We start from the raw sequence: 22,376 nt of genomic DNA on the forward strand, positions 1-22,376 counted from the left end.
GCAGGCAGCGAGGGGATTCACCTGCCACCAGGAGCAGCAACCTGCCCCCATGCCCCCCTTCTGCCTGCTGGAGAGAGCATAGGGGATGCTTTGTGTCTTGCGTTGTGTCTGGCTGACATTTCTGCCCCAGGGCTGAGAGAGTACGAGCCCACCCATAACCTCTGACTCCTCAGTGTGGGCACCTACGCCCAGAACGGATATTTTTTTTGTTTTAACCCGGGCACAAACCCCAGCCAGGGGCCTGAGGAAGGGCCCTTGGAAGTTTCCTGCGGGTCCCAGGGGGTGCAGGGAGCAGAGGAGGGGTGTGTGGAGGGGCAGCTTTCTGCTCTGCTGCATGCAGGTTTCAGCCTGGAGAAAAGGAGGCTCAGGGACGACCTTATTGCTCTCTACAGGTACCTCAAGGGAGGCTGTAGCAAGGTGGGGGTTGGTCTGTTCTCCCACGTGCCTGGTGACAGGACGAGGGGGAACGCGCTTAAGTCGAGCCAGGGGAGTTTTAGGTTGGATCTTAGGAAGAACTTCTTTACTGAGAGGGTTGTGAGGCATTGGAACAGGCTGCCCAGGGAAGTGGTGGAGTCACCATCCCTGGAGGTCTTTAAAAGACGTTTAGATGTAGAGCTTAGGGATATGGTTTAGTGGGGACTGCTAGCGTTAGGTCAGAGGTTGGACTCGATGACCTTGAGGTCTCTTCCAACCTAGAAATTCTGTGATTCTGTGATTCTGTGCGCTGCCCGAAAAAAAACGAGCTGAGGAGACAAAGAACCCTTCCATATTTTGCTGATGCTCAATGCCCACTCCGGTCCGTTACGTTTACGTTTAACGACCACTCCCCCACACAACCCTCACGCCCCCCTCACACCCAAGATGGCGCCCCCCTCACCCCCCCCGTTTCCCGCCTTAGCCCCGCCCCTCCCGCCGGGCCTCCATGACCCTCCCCCCCCCCCCGCCCCCCTTCTCTCCCCCTCCCCTTCCCGCCGCGCAGCGCTGACCGCTTCCGGCGGCCGCTGAGGTGCGCGGCGCATGCGCAGAGCGCGGCGGCGGGGTCGCGGAAGCGGGCGGGCGGCCGAGGCTGAGGCGCCCCCGCGGCGGGGGAGGCCCGGGCCGGCCCGCAGCGCCCCGCCATGGAGGAGAAGTACAGCGGGCAGGCCTTGGCCGCCGGCGGCGTCCTGGGACCCGTGGATGTGCCCAGCGCGCGGTAACGGCCGCGCCGGGGGGCAGGAGGGTGAAGGGACAGGGCCTTGGGGAGGGGGATGGGGGGGGGCGGGGGAGGCAGGGCTTCAGCCGTGAGGTGTTTTGGGGGGGGTGTGGAGGGAGTTGGGGGGGAGTGAAGGGGGTTGGGGGGGTGTGGAAAGGGTTGGGGTGTGTGTAGAGGGGCGTGGAGGGGGTTAGTGGGTGTGTGAAGGGGGTGTAGAGGGGATTGGGGGTGTGTGGAAAGGATTGGGGGGTATGGAATGGGGCTGGGGGGTGTGTGGAGGGGTTAGAGGGGGTGTGGAGGGGATTGGGGGGTGTGTAGAGGGGTGTGGAGGGGGTTGGGGAGGTGTGGACAGGGTTGGGGAGGCATAGAGGGGTGTGGAATGGGGTTGGAGGGGTGTGTGGAGGGCATTGGGGGTCTGTGGAAAGGGTCAGGAGTGGTATGGAGGGGGTTAGGGGGTGTGGAAAGGGTCGGGGGGTGTGTAGAGGGGTGTGTAGGGGGTTGGGGGGATGTGGAAGGGGCTGGGGGGTGTAGAGGGGTGGGGAAGGGGCTGGGGGGTTGTGGAATGGGGCCAAGGGGGATGTGGAAGGGGCCAGGGGGGTGTGAAGGGGATTGGAGCTGTGCGGAAAGGGTTGGAGGGTTGTAGAGAAGTGTGGAAGAGGTTGGGGGGGGTGTGGAAGGGGTTAAGGGAGTGTAGAGGGGTGTGGAGGGGGCTGGGGGGTGTCTGGAGGGGGTGTGGAGGGGTTTGGGGGTGTGTAGAAAGGGTCAAGGAGTGTGTGGAAAGGTCTGGGGGGTGTATAGAGGGGTGTGGAGGGGGTTCAGCGTGTTTGGCAGTTCCCAGTGCTGATTTTGTCCTGTCTCCCACAGGCTGACCCGGTATGTTGTGCTGCTGTGCTTCACGAAGTTCCTGAAAGCCGTGGGGCTCTTCGAGTCCTACGACCTGCTGAAGGTGGTCCACCTCGTGCAGTTCATCTTCGTGGTGAAGCTGGGGTGAGTGTGCCGGGGGAGGCGCCTGTCGGGCGCAGCACGCTGTGGCTGTGGGGCTCAGGGTCCGTGTCAGGATCGTACTGGGCGCTGTGTTGTTGTGGAGTGATCAAGGAGGAAAGGACGTCAGGTGGATCAAGGAAATGTGCTGATCACACCAGTGTTTTTCTCTCTCGTCTGCGCTTGTAATAATTTCAGAAGCTGCAAAAGGCTACTTAAGAATTGATGATTTATGATGGTACTGGGTATAGAAAACTTAGGTGTGTCCAGATTTTCTTAAGAAGTAAAAGATGAGTGCGTTCCTGTACAACGTGTATTCTTGTAGATCTTACAAGCTTCAACTGATGTTTTTCCCTGATTGACAATTAAAGTGTAGAAATTGATAGCAAATATCCAGAACCAGCCTTTGATAACATACAGGCATGGTCCTACTTCATGTTCAGCTGATACAATGTGGAAAAGCATTTCTGTAGGTTGGCAGCACTGAAATGTTTGGAACTTCATTTCCTCCTTTTTATTTCAATTTTGTTGACATTTTGGGGCTTTTTAGTAGTGTGTTCCCAAATAGCATGGTCTTTTTTTTCCCCAATCACAGTTGAGGAAGTAATGTCTTTTTTTCTGTCATTTCTAACAGGACTTTGTAGTCAGCATTCAGTATGTGAGGAGGTCTTTGGGTGTATGCATTTTGCTAACAGAGGGTACATTATTACTATTGTACCAACATTCTCGTAAACATTTTTCTGAGATCAGTTATTCTGGGTTTTGTAAACCAAGGGTAGATTTATTTGAGCATGGTATTGCTAGATTGCCAAGGGAAGTGGTTGTCCCATTCTGCCCTGCACTGCTGCAGCCTCACCTCAAGTACTGTATGCAGTTTTGGGCACTGCAACAAAAGAAGGGCATAAAACTATTAGAGGGTGTCCAAAGGAGGGCTGCAAAGGTGGTGAAGGGTCTAGAGAGCAAGACGTATGAGGAGTGGCTGAGGTCCCTGGGTTTGCTTAGCCCCGAGCAGAGCAGGCTGAGGGGAGGCCTCATGGCGGCCTGCAGCTCCCTCACGAGGGCAGCGGAGGGGCAGGTGCTGAGCTCTGCTCTCTGGGGACAGCGACAGGACCCGAGGGAACGGCATGGAGCTGGGACAGGGGAGGGTCAGGCTGGGTGTTAGGGAAAGGCTCTGCACCCAGAGGGTGCTTGGGCACTGGGACAGGCTCCCCAGGGCAGTGGGCACAGCACCAAGCCTGACAGACTTCAGGAAGCATTTAGACAACACTCAGATACTTGGTCTGATTTGTGGGTGTCCTTTGTGGAGCCAGGAGATGGAGTCAGTGATTCTTGTGGGTTCCTTCCAATTCATGGCGTTGAATTGGATTCAGGGCCAATTCAGAACAGGTCATTGACTGTTTCCTGAAGATCTTATATGTAAAACTGACCAGAACCAAACTTACCACAGAACACTCTTATTATCACAGAATTTCTAGGTTGGAAGAGACCTCAAGATCATCGAGTCCAACCTCTGACCTAACGCTAGCAGTCCCCACTAAACCATATCCCTAAGCTCTACATCTAAAACTTTTTACTAGTCAACTACTACTACTAAAACTTTTAAAACTAAAACTACAACTACTACTAAAACTTTTTACTCATCAACTTTTTACTAGTATCTGAAAAATACAACTGAATAATGTGGACTTTTAGTGAAAAATAGAGGAAGCTCTTTTGTAAACAAAGTGTGATATGAGGAGAGCTGGTTTGAATAAGAAGCTAACTGCTAATGCATTAATAGAGAAAACTTTCTCTTTTTAACAGGTCTGCGTTTTTTATGGTTTTATTTCAAAAACCATTTTCTTCTGGAAAGGTTGTAACCAAGCGTCAGGTGAGTTGACATATGTAATAGTAGTTCACATCTTTGTAGATACTCCTGACAACGTGGCTCTTATCAGAATTCACTCAGGAAGAGGAACAAAGGTTCCTCCACTTGGCAGATGTGGTTACAATTTCCAGAAGTATGTAACTGACTTCTTGTCTACTGCACTGTAAAACGCAATCAACATTTTTAGCTTTTGTTAGTTCCCGTAGATAGTTTGGCAAAAGATTGGTCTTTGGCTCCATGCACGCATTTATTTATATGAGGATTGGATTGCTGAAAAGAGCTTAGTTGGCTCAGCAGACTTTGACAGTCCCAAACAGCAATTTCCGGTCTGCTGGGGTGTCAAAGTGCTCCAGCTGTGCTTCTCCAACCCACCAGAGTGCTTTCTGCAGGCAGTGTTACAATGAGGTCGAGTCTAGCTGCTCTTAAGAACCATGTGGAGTTCCTGAGAAGTAAGAGCAGGGCTCAGACTGCAATCTATTCATTTGTAAGAAATAATTTTTTCTACCAGTCCCATATTCATCTTGTTTGCATATAGTTGTGTATGCAAAAACTTCATCTATGCTTAGTTACCGGAATATGTACTAACTGGATATAATCTGAAGGATAGCCTCAGAAATGTTCCAAATTTTAACTGCTTTCATGATTAGCCATATGTGGTAGAATTTTAAAGTGAACAGAAATAAATTGCATCTTTGATTCGTGTTCAGAAAATCTTTTTATGGTTTCATTTTTGCTTAAAAGTAAAAAATAAAAATAAATCTTAAAAAATGAATTTTCAAGATGTGATGTTAGTCATAGGGAGTTTGTTTCATTTAATGCATTTCCAAACTGATTTTTTTTAAACTGGCATTTAAAGTTAATAACGTATTGAATAACTGAATTATAAACTTATGTGTTAAACTAAGAATAGTTTAACACATGCTAAGTGTTAAACTAAGAATAGTTTAACACATGCATAAATATTTGTAAAATTAAGGTTTTAGTTTCTGTATCTTAGATGGTTTATCTAGTGCTGTCTATGTTTATCAGATAGGTACCTGTCAACAATGCTAATTTCTAAACGGACTTCAATTTTTTCAGTATGTATCTAGAATGCTCTTTTTTTTTTTTTTTTTTTTTTTAAGAGTTCTTGTGAGAGCTGTATCATACAGTCTAGTACTGTGGTAGAAAATAAATGCAAAAATTGTCCCTAATACGTTTAAACGGACCTAAGCTGCCTGGCAAAGTAGATAAGAAAAAAACAATTGTACTCTAAATTTTGCAGAACTTGCAGAGTATATGTTTTCCCCTGTATTTCTACAGCTGAAAGAATGTCTATGACATGTTTATTTTGAAACTGTGGAGAAAACGATAATGAAATACCTTTCTTTTGCAGTGGATCAAAATTTTTAAGCATGCCATTGTGGGATGCATCATTTCACTCTTGTGGTTTTTTGGCCTTACTCTTTGTGGACCACTCAGGTAAATATATATTTACTGTAAACAAGGTTTTGTCTTTTTAAAGTAATTTTTGTTATCTTTTCCTCATCTTTGCCTTTGTTTTTCACTTTATATCTGTCAGCCTGTGTTGCCAGCATTGATTTATTTTTTTTAATGGACTTTCATGGTTTTTCCTGAGTCTGTTTTACTTGGGAGAAGTTGCATGTAATTTTCTCCAGAACTTTTCATTTTCTTTAGTCATTGTTGGACAAGATTCCAGTGAAATTCTTGACAATGCTTAAACCATTGGTGTGAGTGATACAGTAAGTTAACTTCTACTGAGTGTGGTTTTCGTTGTTACCTTAGTGTTGTTTCTGTAACCCCATTTCTGCTACATGTAACCGTTTGAAATCCATGGCTTGACAGCTAGTGACAGGAGCTTGTGTTACTGTGCCAGGTGACTAGAATTCATTTCCCCGTTTATTGCAGGGTACTGTTTTAAGTCTGTGGTTGTATGGTTGAATTGGGTAGCATTAGTGCACATCCCCTGCATGAAATCACTTATGCTCTCTGTTAGCATTAAGGAATAACTAGCAATAAGAGAATGACAAAAAAACAGTAGTATGTTAGAAAAGTATCTTTCTTTAGAGGGAAAGTAAAGCCTTAAATGATATATTTATGAAGTTGATGATTTACTCTCTATGCATCAGAAAGCATACTTAAGAATAAAACCATTTTTTTACTGAAAGGAGTGTGAAGCCTTGGAACAAGGCTGCTCAGGGAAGTAGTTGAGTCACCATCCCTGGAGGTATTTAAAAGACGTGTAAATGTCGTGCTTAGGGACAGGGTATAGTGGTAGACTTGGCAGTGGTAGGTCATCAGTTGGGCTTGGTGGTCTTAGCGGTCTTTTCCAGCCTGAATGATTCTATGAATAATAGGATTTCTTTAAGAAATATTGTAGTGCCTTTCTGGATACTAGGTCTTCCTAGCATTTTGCCTTCCAATAGCATGGTCCCTGGTGGGTTGTAATTGTGCAAGGAACAGCTGAAAATGTTGGTAAATTTGACAATGACTGTTACTCTCATGTTCTGCCCTGGAAAGCTGTTGATGCAGCTTGTTAGTCAGCCTACGCTACCTGAAGGAGAATGTGTGCAGGTCAGAATTTCTTGTTTTCAGTAGATAAAAGGTTCTGAGATTCCATAAGCTACCTAGTAGATTATCAACACTTCAGTGAACGAGATGTTAAATGACAGGACAGGGCCTCTTTTTCAGGGCACCAGAAACTTTATTTTGAGAATACAAAATGTGAATTGTAATGGGAATAACTTTTCCATCTTGAGCAAGTTACTACTGTCTCGCATTACTACAAGGAAGTTACAGTTTAAAGTAGTCCATAAATGCATATTTTTGATCTGTTACTTGTCTTAAGAAGTTCTTTTTTTTTTCTGATGTATTTGGATGTCACTGGTTAGACCTCTTGCAGGTGGAGGCAAATAGATCTGCAGTTATCCTTTTGAGCTGCTTATACTTGCTGTTCGAACAGCAGGATAAATCTCTAACCTTGCTGTCACTGAATTTTAGCTGAAATGTATGCTGTCAAGCTCTTGAAGCAAACTCCTTTAAATGGAGGTGGGACCTGAGTGTTTATTTCACTTTTTTTTTTATAGGACATTGCTGCTATTTGAACACAGTGATGTGGTTGTGCTATCACTCCTTAGTGTCTTGTTCACAAGCTCAGGTGGAGGACCAGCAAAGGTATTTAAATACAAGTATTACTTTACCCAAAACAAAGAGTGCTTTAGACCAATTTTCGTAGTAGCTGTGTGGTTTTTTGACCTTAATTTTTGCACCGCAGCATTCTTTGTAAATGGATTTGGGGTTCAAACCAACAAAAGGACATACATGTGTGCAGTGGTCTTGGCCCTCAGCCACTGACAGCCGCGACACAGATTCCTGCCTAACCTACTTGGTATCTGAAACTTTTCACATGCTTTATTTTTCTGACAAAAAAGTTGTAACTGCTTTAATTTGTGTATAAGGCTGCATCTGCTGAATTCTTGGCCCTCCCTTTCACTTAATCAGATTTATACATAAGACGTCTTTTGTGTGAGTCCCGTCACACACAATTTCAAAAGATACTGTGAAATCATGCCTAATCAGCCTTAAATGGAATAAACTGATCCCAGCATTTAGCAGTCTTTGGTCACTTTCATTCAAAAACAGTGATGGCTGAAGGAAAATACCTGCTGATGTTGTATGCTTGAGGCTAGAGGACTTGCAGTATAAGAAAAAGTCTGGATTTTGACTCAGGCTTTTAGTTTCAAAATTGCCTTTTAAGTTCTACTGGAGTCCCAAAGATGTTCTAAGGTTTTTCTTAGAGTAGCATCAACAGCACAATTATCTTATGATGCTCTATCACACCCACACACCTCCTCAAGCTGAGATTGTTTAGGGCATGCAGCATGAAACTGTTCATCAAAAAGATAAATTCTTTCTCCAGCCATTCACTCCAATGGTAAGCTTAGAGCTTACCCTTCAAGAGAGAAGTTCTTTGTGAATCTGTATCTTAGTAGATTACACCTAACAGTTATGCTGCACATCTAAGGTAGCAGAAACATGGGATTGAAAATCCTGTCCTCTGAATGTTTCAGCTTTATGAAGGGAACTGTGGTAAAAGGAAGTCATCCAATTTTCCAAAACAATATTGTGATTGCTGTGTTTAAGTTCATAGGATGAATTGTAATAATGGCTTTTAGCTGTAGGTCAGTGTTTTGCCAAGATGATGAATACCAAATTTGCAGTATTTTAAGTCAGGGTAGACAAGTAGACTTCTCAGGCAGCAGGGAGTTCATAATCACTTCTGTCTCTTCGTCATGAAAGCACTTGCAGAGCTCTGATTTCTTAGAGCCTTCACACAGGGCTGTAGCCTTTACCTCCCCTAGGACAAAATTCTACAGTTTATCAATTAGATCTTGTTTACAGCTCCTTGATACTACACAGAATATTAAGGCTTAATATACGGCTTAAGTAGCTATACATTCTGACAGGCAGAAATACACTGTAAAGAAAGAAGCAAACATCTGAAGTTCGTAAGATTCAGTGTTCTTGTGTGTTAGAGTGGTGATTTACCCTGGGTTATATAACAAATCTAGAAACTGGAATAAATATGAAATTATGTTGTCACAGTCAGCTTCCTGCAGAAATGTTTCTTTCTTCATGCTTTTCTTACTGAACTAAAGTATGCCTACATTGACAGGGGGGTTGGGAGGGAGAATTCCTACAATTTTTGACATTAATCTTTTACAGCATACTGTAACTGTTTTTCTTCCAGACAAGAGGTGCTGCATTTTTCATCATTGCTGTCATCTGCTTACTACTTTTTGATAATGATGACCTCATGGCTAAAATAGCAGAGCATCGTATCCTTTCTTGCTGTGTGTTAAGAACAAGTGCTTATTTCTACTGAAGCCGGGAGAATAGAATGCTAAGTTGAATGCACCAAATTAAATATACTTGTATTTTTCTTGATAGGAATCTGAGCTTACAAGAATATTACAGCATAAGATTTTACTTCACATCTAAATGCTGGTATTTGCAGATGAATGAATGGCACTGCTTGCTTTGCCGATAAAATCTGTGGCTGTGTTTTAAGTTCAGTAGTAGTTAAAGGCTGCCTTGCCCTTTGTACATATCAGACCACTGAGGATTGCTTCCTTGGTCAGCTTTCCTTTTATAGAAATTCTGTACATAGTGGCTGTAGCCTCAGTGTGTGCAGTAAACGATTGGCAGCCTGCCTGGCAGCCCTTCTGTTATATTGAGAAAAATTGTACTTGTGCTCCAAACCTAGCTTCCAAAGCCACTAAGTATGTGAATTCTTAAGTTTCCAACAGGTCTCAGCATAGTGAAGCCTACTGGAAAGAGGCGTTGTATTTAAGGGTGAAAAGTAACAACACAGTCATAGCAACGACAGTAAGGTGAAAGTAAACTTTCTTGAGGAAGGGTGAAAACGTGGAATTACAGATGCAAATGGTATATTCAGAAACAGTATTGATTACTCACTTAAAACTCAGTTAATTAAATTGATTGTCAGAGTGCCTTTTAGTAAGTAGTTTTCCCAAAAGCTATCAGTAGTTGAGTATTTGCTAGATTGTGCTTGTCAATTACTCTTTAGTCTTCTAAATTTTCTAATCAGTGTCTAATTTCTCTTAGTTTTCTAAATTTTAGGTATATATAAACTGAAAAAATACAGATCATGTTTTAGACACATTTTTTATAGATCATAGGCACATTTTTATAAATCATTTTTTTAGACACATTGCCGTTTTAGTGCTTTTAGTAAAAACTGAATTTCAATGCTATTGAGTATATTTTTCTAAGTCTCGTTGACAAGATTAATGTAAACTCTGTATCTTGACTGATACGCAGTATTTGATAGTGAACATGTTCTTGTGTTTTAAACTATTATTAACTATTTTCTGTTGAAATATTTTCACCTTTCATGAGTTTTAAGTATCTCCCAAACTTGTAACACTTACTTTGCTTACTTCTGTTTCTGTGGTCTTTTGCTACCTCTGCCTGTTCTTTCGTGCGAGAAAAAAAAAAATCATCTAATGAAATACTTCCTTAATTATGTTTAGCTGAGGGGCATCATGACAGTGCTCTTACCCACGTTCTGTATACAGTCATTGCTTTCCTGGGTGTTGCAGATCACAAGGTAAATTACTTCTTGTATTTTAGTAGGGTGATGGGTATTTGAGTTTTATAGGTAAAAATTTCAGCAGCTCAGAGTTCAGAAAAGCCTGAATCAAAACCAAAAAGTTCAATGCTCCCACTCCAAAGTAGAACTAAATGTGCACTATAGTTTTTGCATCTTGACAAAGTTTTGGAAATACTAGAAAGAAGCCAACGTGATATGACCCTTTTAAGTTTATGTATGCTTTCAGCGCTTCTTTTGTTTTATAATGGAGGATGGGTATTTTAAGATCAAGTCTTTTATGTTTTCTCTTTCTCCTCTATGTTGTCCATTGACAATTTGCTGCTGTTGTATGCCAGTTAATGTTATTGTGAATTTTAAACCTCAATTTAAAAAAAAAAAAAAGTAGGCCGTTGTGGATAATGCAACAGTATTATCATGTACATTGATTGCTTTATAATTTATGTATTATTGCTGTAACTAGAATAACAATCAGAGGAAATATTCCATCTTTGTTTTCAGTTGATAAGGAAAACATGTTAACCTTTTTCATGTAAATATGACTTTGTTTAGAGTGAGATATTAGACTCACGAGAAATGCTGGTGGGATCTCTCTGCCTTTCCAGGGAGGAGTACTGCTCCTGGTACTGGCATTGTGTTGTAAGGTTGGTTTTCACATGGCTTCCCGAAAGCTTTCCGTAGATGTAGGTGGAGCCAAACGCCTTCAAGCTTTGTCTCATCTTGTTTCTGTCCTTCTATTGTGCCCATGGGTCATCGTCCTCTCTCTGACAACAGAGGTAAGACATCAAGTACACACTGGCAAAAATAAATCACTTTTCATAATGCTTCTGTTTGTGAAACGCAACTTAAGTGTGTTTTAAAAGAAAAACTTAAAACTACAAAATTTGCTATCTTTATTCTTCTAGAAAGCTGTGATTGAAGTTGTTCCTCTATATTTTGATGTGTATCTTCGTATGATACCTTAATTTTCTCTTTTATATGATAACATTATTTTCTCTTTTTAGCTTCAAATATATCCTGGATTCTTTTACTAACATTAAACATGGATTAATTACTATAAATACACATTTTGTTTTATTTTTTCATGAGCAGTATATATTGTAATTGAAAAAACATGTTAATTTTGACTTCATGCTTAGACTAGAAGCATAATAGAATAGTGCAAGCATGGCATTGCACATAGCATTGCTTTTAAGCACAGGAAGGTATTTTAAATAAGCTACACAGATGCCTTTGTCTTTCTGTAGCTTGAACATTGGTTTTATATGATCAGTTGAAAATATTAAAGAACTGATGGATTGATGAAAACACAATGAAAGTAGACTGGATTTAATGCTGTAATGGTGAACATATATAATATCTAATGGTGAACAATCCTGTTTGAAATGTGTTTGTTTTCATTGCAGAGTAAAGTAGAATCTTGGTCTTCTCTCATCATGCCTTTCATAACAGTCATCTTTTTTGTTGTGATCTTGGATTTCTACGTGGAGTCCATATGCTCCGTCAAGATGGAAGCTTCCAAGTGTGCTCGATACGGATCCTTTCTTATTTTCGTTAGTGCGCTGCTTTTTGGCAACTTCTGGACACATCCAATAACAGACCAACTTCGAGCTATGAACAAACCACCACACCATGAAAGCACAGAGCACGTTCTTTCTGGAGGAGTGGTAGTGAGTGCTGTCTTCTTTATTTTATGTACGTACTTATATTTCTCTTTTAATATATCTGTTATCCATGTTTCTTTGAAGCCAGTAAAAAAATGGCTGTGTGCAAAATGCTTCTGAATGAGCTTTTTATGGATTCCTTTGAATAAAAAGAGCCTGCAACATTGTCCCTTTACCATACAACCAAAAATGCAATACCCATTTTTGTTGTGGAAGTGATGATCTGATCCTACATACCAGTGAAGTGTAACGGTGAACCTTAAGATGAAGTTGGCAATCATTCTGCTGCCTTAAAATTTCTAGTAAGCTTTGATTGCTGATAAAACGCATTGTTTCTAAGCTTCACAGCTGTTTCATAAAAACAAAAACTTCAATACTTTCTTTGCAGCTGCCAATATCCTGTCATCCCCCTCCAGGAAAGGGCAGAAGGGCACACTTATTGGCTATTCCCCTGAAGGCACTCCTCTGTACAACTTCATGGGTGATGCAATACAGCAAAGTTCTCAGTCATTACCCCGGTTTATTAAAGAGTCACTGAAACAGATCCTAGAAGAGTATGATTCTAGGCAAATCTTCTATTTTCTGTGTCTAAATCTGGTAAGTCTTCTTGTGTTTGTTTTTTTTTTTCTATCTCAGTTGTACAGTATTAAGAGTTACTATTTAAATGCTTCCCATGATTGGTTGTTTTTTGTTTTGCTTCTGATGACCCTAGATACAGTATTTTCATTAGATGGAATCTTAAAATAGAAGAATTTTATGCTAATCATGTAGAAAGTGGCAGGTTACACTGATCCTTTGTCACAATGGAGCACTGGTTCTATGTGTAACTGTTACACCAGTAACTAAAAACAGGTGTAATAGTAACAACAAATGGATCCTGTTCAAGATGGAGGTATCTCAATGTTACCAGTAGACAAGCTGAAACTATTAAGGCCTTCCTGGCTGGGAATGGCAAAATAGTAAAGAGTGGGATAGAATAATGTCATTTTGGACCAAACAGTTTTCATTTCTAGCTTGTTTATCATGAATAGGAAAAGGCCATGAAGTAGGCATGAATCTTTAATCTGCAGAGATCTCTGTTCATTCCTTGGTTGTTATCCAATAAAATGGGGAAAAGTCTGAAGTATCCATTACAACTTTAAGAAATTCCATTATGAAATGTAAAAGACAGGAAAGGAAGTCTGTAGGCAGACCAGTTAATAATAGTAAATCATGCGTATGATAGTAAATCATACAAGGAAGATGTTTGTATTAAAAATGTTCCTTTGTGTACCCTTCTCAAAACTAATTCCTAAGATTTAAGCAGTCAACTAATCAGGGAAGAAATTTTTTACACAGCAGGGTTCTAGGATGTAATTGGGAATAGCTTCAGCTGCATTTTTTAATAAAATCGGTTTTTTTGAATTCTCTCTGATTTGGAATCTGAAGAAGAATTGATAGCAGTTAATTTAGTCAACTATTGGCGATTGTAAATGGCTACGTATTTCAGCCACTCTGATGCTGATCCTTGATTCTTTACACAGTGCTCAAGCTAGCCTAACATGAAGAACAACTACCTTCCTTTAGATTTTTATAAGTTGACAGGTTGTATACTTTATATGTATATAAATACACACACGTATATAAAATGAAACGGGTGTTCATAGGAGGTTTGGATTCAGATCCCAGAATCCCAGAATGGTTGAGGTTGGCAGGGCCCTCTGAAGGCCAGCTGGTCCAACCTCCCTCCTCAAGCAGGGGCACCCAGAGCAGGTTGCACAAGACCACATCACAGGTGGCTTTTAAAGATCCAAGAGGGGAGACTCTACAACATCTCTGGCCAACCAGTGCCAGTGCCCCATCACCTGCACAGTTAAACAGTGTACCCTTATATTTAGACAGAGTGATGGAACTTCTTTTTCTACTGTTGAACTTTTCTATTGAACTTTTTTATTTTTCAGTGATTTACAACAACTTTTGAAAACTGAGTCCATAAGTGGCTGACTTGAAGCTATTGTGAAACTGCAATAATTACACCCATCCTGAGTACTCGTTTGTGTAGACACTTAATAGGAAATGTGTATAAACAGAATTGCTTTCTACGTTCATGATAGATCACATCAAAGTAGTTACACTGTTTTGTGACAGTGCTTAAAATTTTGTCTGTATCGTATTAGTTTAAAATTCTAAATGAAAACATAGATGTCCTTATTTACTCATGTATGTACTCCTTTAAGGGAGGGTTGGTGCAAGAGTACCCCTTCATAGACTTGGAATATATCACCTGTTTTTCTTTAATTGGAGGAGAAAGAAAATGTTCTGGAAATATTTAGAATGGTACCTTTTGAAAACTAGCAGGCATGCTATGAAAAGAATTTCTGGCTGGCTGCCAAGACGTTAAATTACAATTTAATCTTCACGGAAAAATTCAAACTTTTCTTCATTTTAGGCTTTCACTTTTGTGGAGCTTTTTTATGGAGTATGGACCAATAGCCTTGGTCTTATATCTGATGGATTTCATATGCTTTTTGATTGCTCTGCACTAGTGATGGGGCTTTTTGCAGCACTGATGACAAGGTGGAAAGCAACCCGTATATTTTCCTACGGGTATGTATATTAACTTCTTTAATGACTACATGAAAATTATCCTACTTGCTCATTTTCAAAATGTCCTACTATAACAGTATGTTTAATATTTTTTAATTGTGTGTGCTTCTCTGTTTTTGTGTTATTGTTTTTTTTTTTGCTATCTGTCATTTCTGTTCTCCTGGTCGTGACATTCCACTCCTATCCCAGCCTAAAAGTGCATGAAATTTCTTTAGTGTTAATCTCTACAAATAAATCTTTATCAATGTGAATAATATTTAGTAATTGTATCATTGTATATATGTATGTATTTTATAACAAAAATGTGTTGAAAGTTGATGTTCATATGGGGATTTCACTTCCAATGACATAAGTAAAAATTGTGCCTAGCCATTTAGCAGCTTGGATTCCTATGTTTGTAGCATATATTACAAAAAAAATGTGTTATTAAAATTGTGCTATTGATACATGGACAGTTGTGAACTATTGGTCAGAAATAAATAGCTAAGCTAAAATCAGCTAAGGCTTGATTTTGTGGCATTGAGAGGAAAAAAAGAAACTCAGAGTTGTATTAGACATTTTACAACTTCATTTGTTATTACTTTGAAATTTGTTCAGGATACTCGTTCTTTGCTCTCAAAAGTGCTTACGTTGGCTTTCAGATATGGACGTGTAGAAATTCTCTCTGGTTTTATTAATGGCCTCTTCCTGATGGTAATTGCTTTCTTTGTCTTCATGGAATCGGTGGCCAGACTGGTAGATCCGCCAGACATAGACACAAACATGCTAACTGTAAGTTGTGTCATTACATTTGAATGTTGTTTTGCAGTTGATGGTCCATTTATGCTCATGCTTAATATTAAAGAAAAAAAAGGGACTAAAGTTGTATACTCAAGATCTAAATTATGACTTGACCCTTTAATGCATAATTCCTTCATTTATCAAATTTGTAGTTATTGACTTTGTTTTCTGTATGACACACATGTGAATTCACGTGTGTCATACCAGAAAACAAGATGCGTTTTCACAAAGTGTGTGTCAATTTTACCTACGTAAAAATTGAGAACTTTTTTTGTAGGTAAAATTAGAGGCATACATTGCTAGAGTCAGGGCCTGATTTTTATTTTTGTCTTTCTAATCTTCAGTGTTTGTCCCACTTTCACTACCAATTTTTCTGCTTGAAGATGGGGAGGGTGTTACCCTCTGTACATGAGTCCTATTTGCATAGCCAAGGAGAGATCTGGTAGCCCCCAAGCAGGACTTATTTAGCTCCTGTATTAGGTAGAATTACAGTATTTTTTTTTCAAGAGAAGTATAGAATAATATGCAGACAGATAAAAAGCACAACTCAAACAGTAATGCAGTAATTGTATTAACTACTACTTCAGTTAACTACAATTTTAGGTGACTGTACATGTCCTAAATATTCTTAGACTTTTTTTTTTTTTTGCCAATGAATGACAGCAGAGCAAAGCTTGTAGCCAAGTCACATTCTCTTTTTGAAAGTAAATGAAACCAACCCCTTCTTTGTCACAATTTTTGGGTGTTAGGCTTTGCATTTTGGTGGTAGTTGGTGGGTGGGATTTTGGGGAGGAGTAGGAGGAATTGTATTTTATTTTTTTTAGAGGAAAATATAATTCCTTGGAAACCAGCTGCATGCTTGTATGCTGACATCTTGCTGATGAGGAGCCCACACTGGAATAATCCTTCTGTTCATGTTAATGCTTCCAGGTTTTTCTTAGTTTAGGTGTACAGTGTTTCTGATTACCATGTTCTAGGAAAAGAAAAAATGAACACCTGAACACCTAGCAAGATGTAGTGACGTTAAAGGCTTCTCTCCCTCTCACAGCCAGTCTCTGTCGGAGGGCTGATCGTAAACCTTGTTGGTATCTGTGCCTTTAGCCACGCGCACTCCCACGGGGCTTCTCGCGGAGGCTGTCATTCACACGACCACAGCCATTCTCACCACGGGCATGGCCACGGCCACAGCCACGGGCACAGCCATTCCCACAGCGACCACGGCCACAGCCATGGACATTCCCACGGGTCTTCTGGAGGAGGCATGAACACCAACATGAGAGGCAAGTACGGATTGTTAAACCATAAGTGACGTAGGTGTTCTCCAGCAGAATTTATAGATTTACATAATCAAACCCAGTACTGCGTACCATTCCTAAAATATTCCTCCAGAAGTGATCTGGCAATCAATTAATGTGGTATACATTAATTTCTCAAAGTGTTTTTTCATAAGTGAGTTTGACTTGAAGAAATGTAGCTTAAATTGTTTCTTCACACAGCTCTCTCAGATGCGGGTAATACCGAGGGACCAATAAAAAACATTAATCTACAGTCTTAATAACTAGTCATCATAAACATTACTGAAAAAAATCTGAAGTTGTTATTTCAGAGTTCCATCTCAAAATGCAAGTAGAAGGTCTCTGTCTATAAAGTTACTGCCATACTTTGATGTGTCATGTTACAACTGATTGTAAATCACTGGGGGGAAGGGATAAAGAAGCAGGAAGAGCAAATGCAGACCTGGAATCTGGGATGTGAAGCAATATGCTTCTGTTTGGATTTAAGAAGATAAAGTGGTAAAGATGAAATTTTGTTTTCCAAATTTAAAATTGGAAGCTGATGACAGCAGTATATTTAAAATTGCAGAATAGCTGCTGCTTAGAATCTTCTTCCTTTCTAGTGAGAAGGTAGTTCTGTAGCAACTGTTTCACTTACAAAAATCTATAAAGGAATGGGCTTTTGTGTAAACTTGTCAGAGCACCAGCGTTTTAGCTAAGAGACTGATGTTTCATTTATTATTTTCCATCAGTCATAGTTTAGTTGACTCCTCCATTGACAGATATTTTTGTGAAGTCTGTCCATACTCTTTCTTCCAAATCCTTGTAGTTAATAAGCACTAGTTTTAGAAATGCTTAAAAATTACTTTTTCTGTACCATTTGAGTGTACACTGGAAATAATGCCCACGATTAATTATTCTTATTATTTGTAGGTAGACAATATTCTTATAAAATCTGAACAGAGTTAGCATACAATAAACAATTGATAACTATCAATAGTAGCACTCCGGTGCATTTCCAGTGATCTTTTTTCTCCTGTTGAGGAGCAGTGTGTACTGATTCCTCTAGAGGGAGTAAAATGATGATGCTGTATAGTAATAATCGCACTAACAATATAAAGCTGCATTTACATTTTGTTTAATTTGTAAAAGTCTGCCTGGATTATTGTACTGTAGAGTGAAAATGCGGTGTTTTTTAACATTGATTTGTGATTAAACATTAGGAAAACTAAATGTTTTGTTTCATTTTGTAGTAGTTTAGGCAAATGGTTACCTTTTCCTACCTTAAGGGATAGTACTACAGTAAAACCCACTGTGTTACCACTAATGAGCATATATGTACATTTTAAGCACAAGTGTTCAACTTAATCATTCAGTGTTTTGTTTTCAGGTGTGTTTCTGCATGTGTTAGCAGACACTCTTGGCAGTGTTGGTGTTATCGTATCCACAATATTTATTCAACAATTTGGATGGCTGATAGCTGATCCGCTCTGCTCTCTTTTTATTGCTACATTGATTTTTCTCAGTGTTATCCCACTGTTGAAAGATGCCTGTCAAGTGCTTTTGTTGAGGATACCTCCAGAACAGGAGAAAGATCTGCATGCTGCTTTAGAAAAGGTCAGAATTAAAATTCAAAATGCTTTCATATACAAACGTGAAGCCGTGCCTGCCCTTAATGCTGTGCCTTAAAAAAAACCTGCTCACTACACTCAAGCAGTTCAGCTTGAGAGCTTCTGTTGTCCAAGACAACTTTATGTCTCCAGTTGTTTTAAATCTACTTGGCAGAGATGTGACAGGACTAGGAGTTCTACTGAATAAAATGTTCTGTAACTGAAAAAAATTACCAAATTGGGTTTTATTCATTGGCACCATATATTGTTTTTTGCTTTTATGGATAGCATATGATTTGAGAAAAGTATGGTAGCAGTGTAAGAAAGGTGTAATGCTAAGAAAGTAACAGCAATTCCCAAAAGGTGAGAGCTGATGTGTACAATTCAGGTTATAGGATTTTATCTTGAGCCTGTGATAGGTTTTCTTAGTTGTCCCATACCACGAAGGACATGCTGGTTCAGAGTAGGTAAGATGGGAAAAGTAATGCTGTTTTCGCTAATTAACTTCCTCATTCTAATGCATTCTCCTCCTGCCTGCCATGCTAAGGTATCTACTTTGAAGCAGTAATTAGTCTTCACTGCTGGCTCAGTATCTGCCCAAAATCACACTGTAAATTTCAGCATGGAGGGCTCCTTGGTGTCAGAGAACTGAAAGAGGGAGAGATGTGTTCTTGTCTGTGTGAAAAATGAAAGAACATGTGGAAATTGGTCAGAAAAGGCTTGTGTCACGAAAGAATAGTGAGGTGCAGGTTGGAATGTTACCTTTTGAGTAGAGAAGACAAACTAGTTTTGTGAGACTGGGTGAAGAAGTACTTTTTGAAAAGTTGAAAAGCAAGTAATTAAATAGCAGGAAAACCATTTAAAAATTGCATTAATATCAGCTGATACAGTTGTCGTGGGTTGGCTGCAGCCAGGTATCCACACAGCCATGTGCTTGCATTCCCCTACAACCACTGCGACCCTTAGTGGGTCAGGGAAGAGAAAAGGAAGAACAAAACCAAGCAAACTCATGGATCGATATAAAGGAAGTTTTACAGGTGCAGGAAAGTGTAGTGATTGGGAGGAAAGCAAGGAATGCAAAGGAAATCACTCATCTCTTCCCACAAGCAGGCTGATCCCCAGGCAGTCTAAGCAGTGGCCACTTTGAAAGCTGATAACCTCCTTCTTCCCCTATTTGAGTCCTTCCCCTGTCTGAGGTTTTATTCCTGAGCACAATGTTATAGTATATAGAACACCCCTCGGCCAGCTGCCCCTGCTGTGTCTGCTCCCAGTTTCTGGCCTCGCCCCAGCCGATTTGCTGGACTAGGGGCAAAGCGATGGAATCAGAGAAAGCCTCAACAATGTGCAAGCACTGCTTACCAAGAGTGGAAACACCAGTGTGTTATTGACACCGTCTCGGCCACAAATCCAAAATAAAGCATTGTGCAGGTCTCTATGAAGAAAATTAATTCCATCTCAGCCAGACCCATCGCAAAGATCAATTTCAAAAAATTAGGAATTATGGAAGTATGTTTCCGCACAACGTACAGCTATGATATCCTGGATAGTGTGGTAAGAGATGCCCTAGATATGCTGAAAAGGCCAGGCCAAAGTTGGTCTGTCTGTTGATGTTATTGTGACCTGAACAGTTTTTTTTCTCATCCAATTTAGCATTATACTCTGCAGGGTTTTCCTTTAGTTTGACTTCTAACTTCTTGACAGTAGCAAGGTGGCCTTTAAGTGCTGCATTATTTCTGTGTGTGACTTAGGTCTGCCATAAAGCTTTGTTTCTGACTGAAATACTTGCTATCAATATGCATGTACATGCACAAGTTTAAAAAGTGTTCTTAAAATTAATTGTTGCTAATGTAATTTATTTTTTTTTACAGATTCAAAAAATTGATGGGGTCATATCCTACAGAGATCCTCATTTTTGGTGTCACTCTGCAAGTGTTGTGGCAGGTACAATACATGTGCAAGTGGTCTCAGATGTGATGGAACAACGAATTGTACAGCAGGTAAGGTGCAAGGTTTCTAGACCCTATTCTCTTAATTTTTTACTCTGTATCCTTATTTCAGTCATAGAGTAAAGTCTGAAGCTGCAGTTTTTGATCATTTTTGTAAACTACTGTTTACAAAAATTACTATGTTAACATTTCAGAGATGGTCTCTAACGTTTGGCCTGCCAGCTTGGAATTGTTTGATTGACCTAAAAGGGTCACGTGCTAAAACTGCTAAACAAAACAAAAAAGAGGAAAATAAAGAGAAAAAAACATTGTGAAATTATATCTACTGTGAGAAGAGGAGGAGGAGGTTAGGCTAGTTTCATGTTTCAAAACAGGCACTAAGTGAGAACTAGGGGGTTGTGAAGGCTAATCATGGGTTTGTTGCTTGCTTACTAATTTTTTCAGCCTTGTTTTTGTCTTTCTCAAACGCCTTCAAAAGGAGTTTATTTCCTTATGCAAGGCACTGAGAATATGTGTTATGCAGAAATCACAAAGCTGTGTTCTATGAAGCAGGTCTTCACTTTTCTGGGAAATTTAAATTCTTTATGATAATATATTTTTAATATGCAATATTTCATATTGAGAATATTGGAAAGTATTGTTAGATGCATATGAAGTGTTGTAATACTAATGTTAGCCATGATGTTTTATTCAGGTTACAGCAATTCTGAAAGATGCTGGGGTAAACAACCTAACTGTCCAAGTAGAGAAGGAAGCTTATTTTCAGCATATGTCCGGCCTCAGTACAGGATTTCAAGACGTCCTTGCAATGACTCAACAATTGGAATCTATGAAATACTACAAAGATGGTACTTACATCATGTGACAAAAAGTTGTGTTATTCAAAGGGTAAATGGTGAAGCTGCAGGATTCCATATCTGTATTATTTTTGTCAGGAGGTCTTGCACATACCTGTACAGAAACAAATGTACTATACATTTGATTTTTTTAAAGCATTGTATCTTTATTAAGATCGGATCAAGATGCTTTTATAAAGGAAATTAGGACTAGAATATTTGCTGTATATGTGAGAATAATGGAAATCTTATATACTGTACATGATGTTAATAAAACAGGAATCTTGGCACTTGTGGATGAGCATGGATATATTCTGTACTTTCTCTTAAGTATGGTACATCATGATTGTAAATTTGTTAGCGGGGGAAATGGAAATAGTTTACATTGGAATATAAACAAAATCAGCTTAAAAATATTTTTCTTCCAAAAACAGTTGGAAGACAATAAAAAATATTCATGTATTTATTATGGGGGGTAAAAAACTAAGCTGAACACAAAGTCAAGTTTTTGCAGAGTTCGTTAGGAAATAAATATACAGTTTTTATGTTTTGTCTCTTCTTTTAACACTGATTTCTAAACTTAATTTCACTGAGTCAGAGCAAATAGTTGTTACCATTTTAAATTTGTATCAAATTACCTTTTTTAAGAAGAGAAATCCACTTTTGCATCTTTTCTCATTAACAGTTTAACTGAGATGGAAACATAATTTTTAAAAGCCTGTAATAGCGTGTCATTGTAGCCCCCACCTTGTCAGTGCAGGAGCTGCTTTCAGGTAGGGAGTTTGAGGATGTGCTTGTATTTATTTGGGAAAGGTTGATTTATTTCGCTGGGGAGGGGGCATCTGCACTGCCTGCACTGTTTTGGGTGTGTGAGGCCTCTGGATCTCAGCTTCGTCTGTTCACAGCAGTTCTGTGTTACACGGTGATTAAATGTAGCTGAGCTAATTACAGGAGGGGATTTGCCTCCCTGGACCACTGCCCGGAGGTGATGATTTGGGGCTGTTTCTCTGCGGCACCTCCCAGGCCTGCCAGTTCACGTTCCCTCTGCTCTGCTGGGCACTCCTCTTCCCCACACTGTCCTGCGGGACATCAGCAACCGCGTCACTGAGCCCCCGCTGCCAGCTACCCCCAAAAAGCCGCTGACAGCTTGTGGCAGGCTGCTAGGCATCACCAGGAGAGCCGTCACCACCACTGCCCAGCCCGGGTCGAAGCCAGCAATCAGGAAGAGGCTGCTGAGGGCAGCCCCCAAGAAGAGTGCATCACCGGCACCATCGCCAGAGACCTGAGCTCAAGCAGCGGCCGTGAGCCACTGGGCTTGCCCCCATGCCCTCTGATCTGCCACCCCCCCTTTTCCTTGCAGCAGGAGCCCACAGCCTCATCTTCCACAGAGGGACTGGCATGTATCAGCATGAAGAAAATGGCTGTGCGAGGCAACTTCTAATGCTTTGCTTGAAGTGGAAGATGTTGATGCAAAAGATAGTAGCAACCCAGCGAGTATGTGAAGGAC

At 40.4% G+C, this 22,376-nt stretch overlaps 1 protein-coding gene across 1 annotated transcript; it reads left to right on the top strand.

The window, feature by feature from the left end:
• Positions 1-1,032: 1,032 nt before the first annotated feature.
• On the top strand, positions 1,033-21,159 carry SLC30A5 (solute carrier family 30 member 5). Its single transcript, XM_084503415.1, has 16 exons — positions 1,033-1,192; positions 2,057-2,179; positions 3,977-4,043; positions 5,416-5,501; positions 7,127-7,214; positions 8,791-8,878; positions 10,097-10,173; positions 10,779-10,949; positions 11,580-11,868; positions 12,226-12,434; positions 14,266-14,423; positions 15,065-15,194; positions 16,252-16,483; positions 17,868-18,094; positions 19,956-20,084; positions 20,728-21,159. The coding sequence occupies exons 1-16, from the start codon at positions 1,119-1,121 to the stop codon at positions 20,896-20,898; spliced, it is 2,319 nt and encodes a 772-aa protein (XP_084359541.1). The 5' UTR covers positions 1,033-1,118; the 3' UTR covers positions 20,899-21,159.
• The last annotated feature ends 1,217 nt before the right edge of the window (positions 21,160-22,376 follow it).

The sequence above is a fragment of the Aythya ferina genome, assembly GCF_964211825.1.
Source record: "Aythya ferina genome assembly, chromosome: Z".
Classification (NCBI taxonomy): Eukaryota; Metazoa; Chordata; class Aves; order Anseriformes; family Anatidae; genus Aythya; species Aythya ferina.

Bases quoted from the DNA above. Each gene is read 5' to 3' on its own strand.
- SLC30A5 (XM_084503415.1), top strand. From the start codon at position 1,119: ATGGAGGAGAAGTACAGCGGGCAGGCCTTGGCCGCCGGCGGCGTCCTG. The intron at 1,193-2,056 runs GTAACGGCCGCG...TGTCTCCCACAG, and splicing joins GTGGATGTGCCCAGCGCGCG to GCTGACCCGGTATGTTGTGC. The intron at 11,869-12,225 runs GTACGTACTTAT...CTTTCTTTGCAG, and splicing joins TGCTGTCTTCTTTATTTTAT to CTGCCAATATCCTGTCATCC.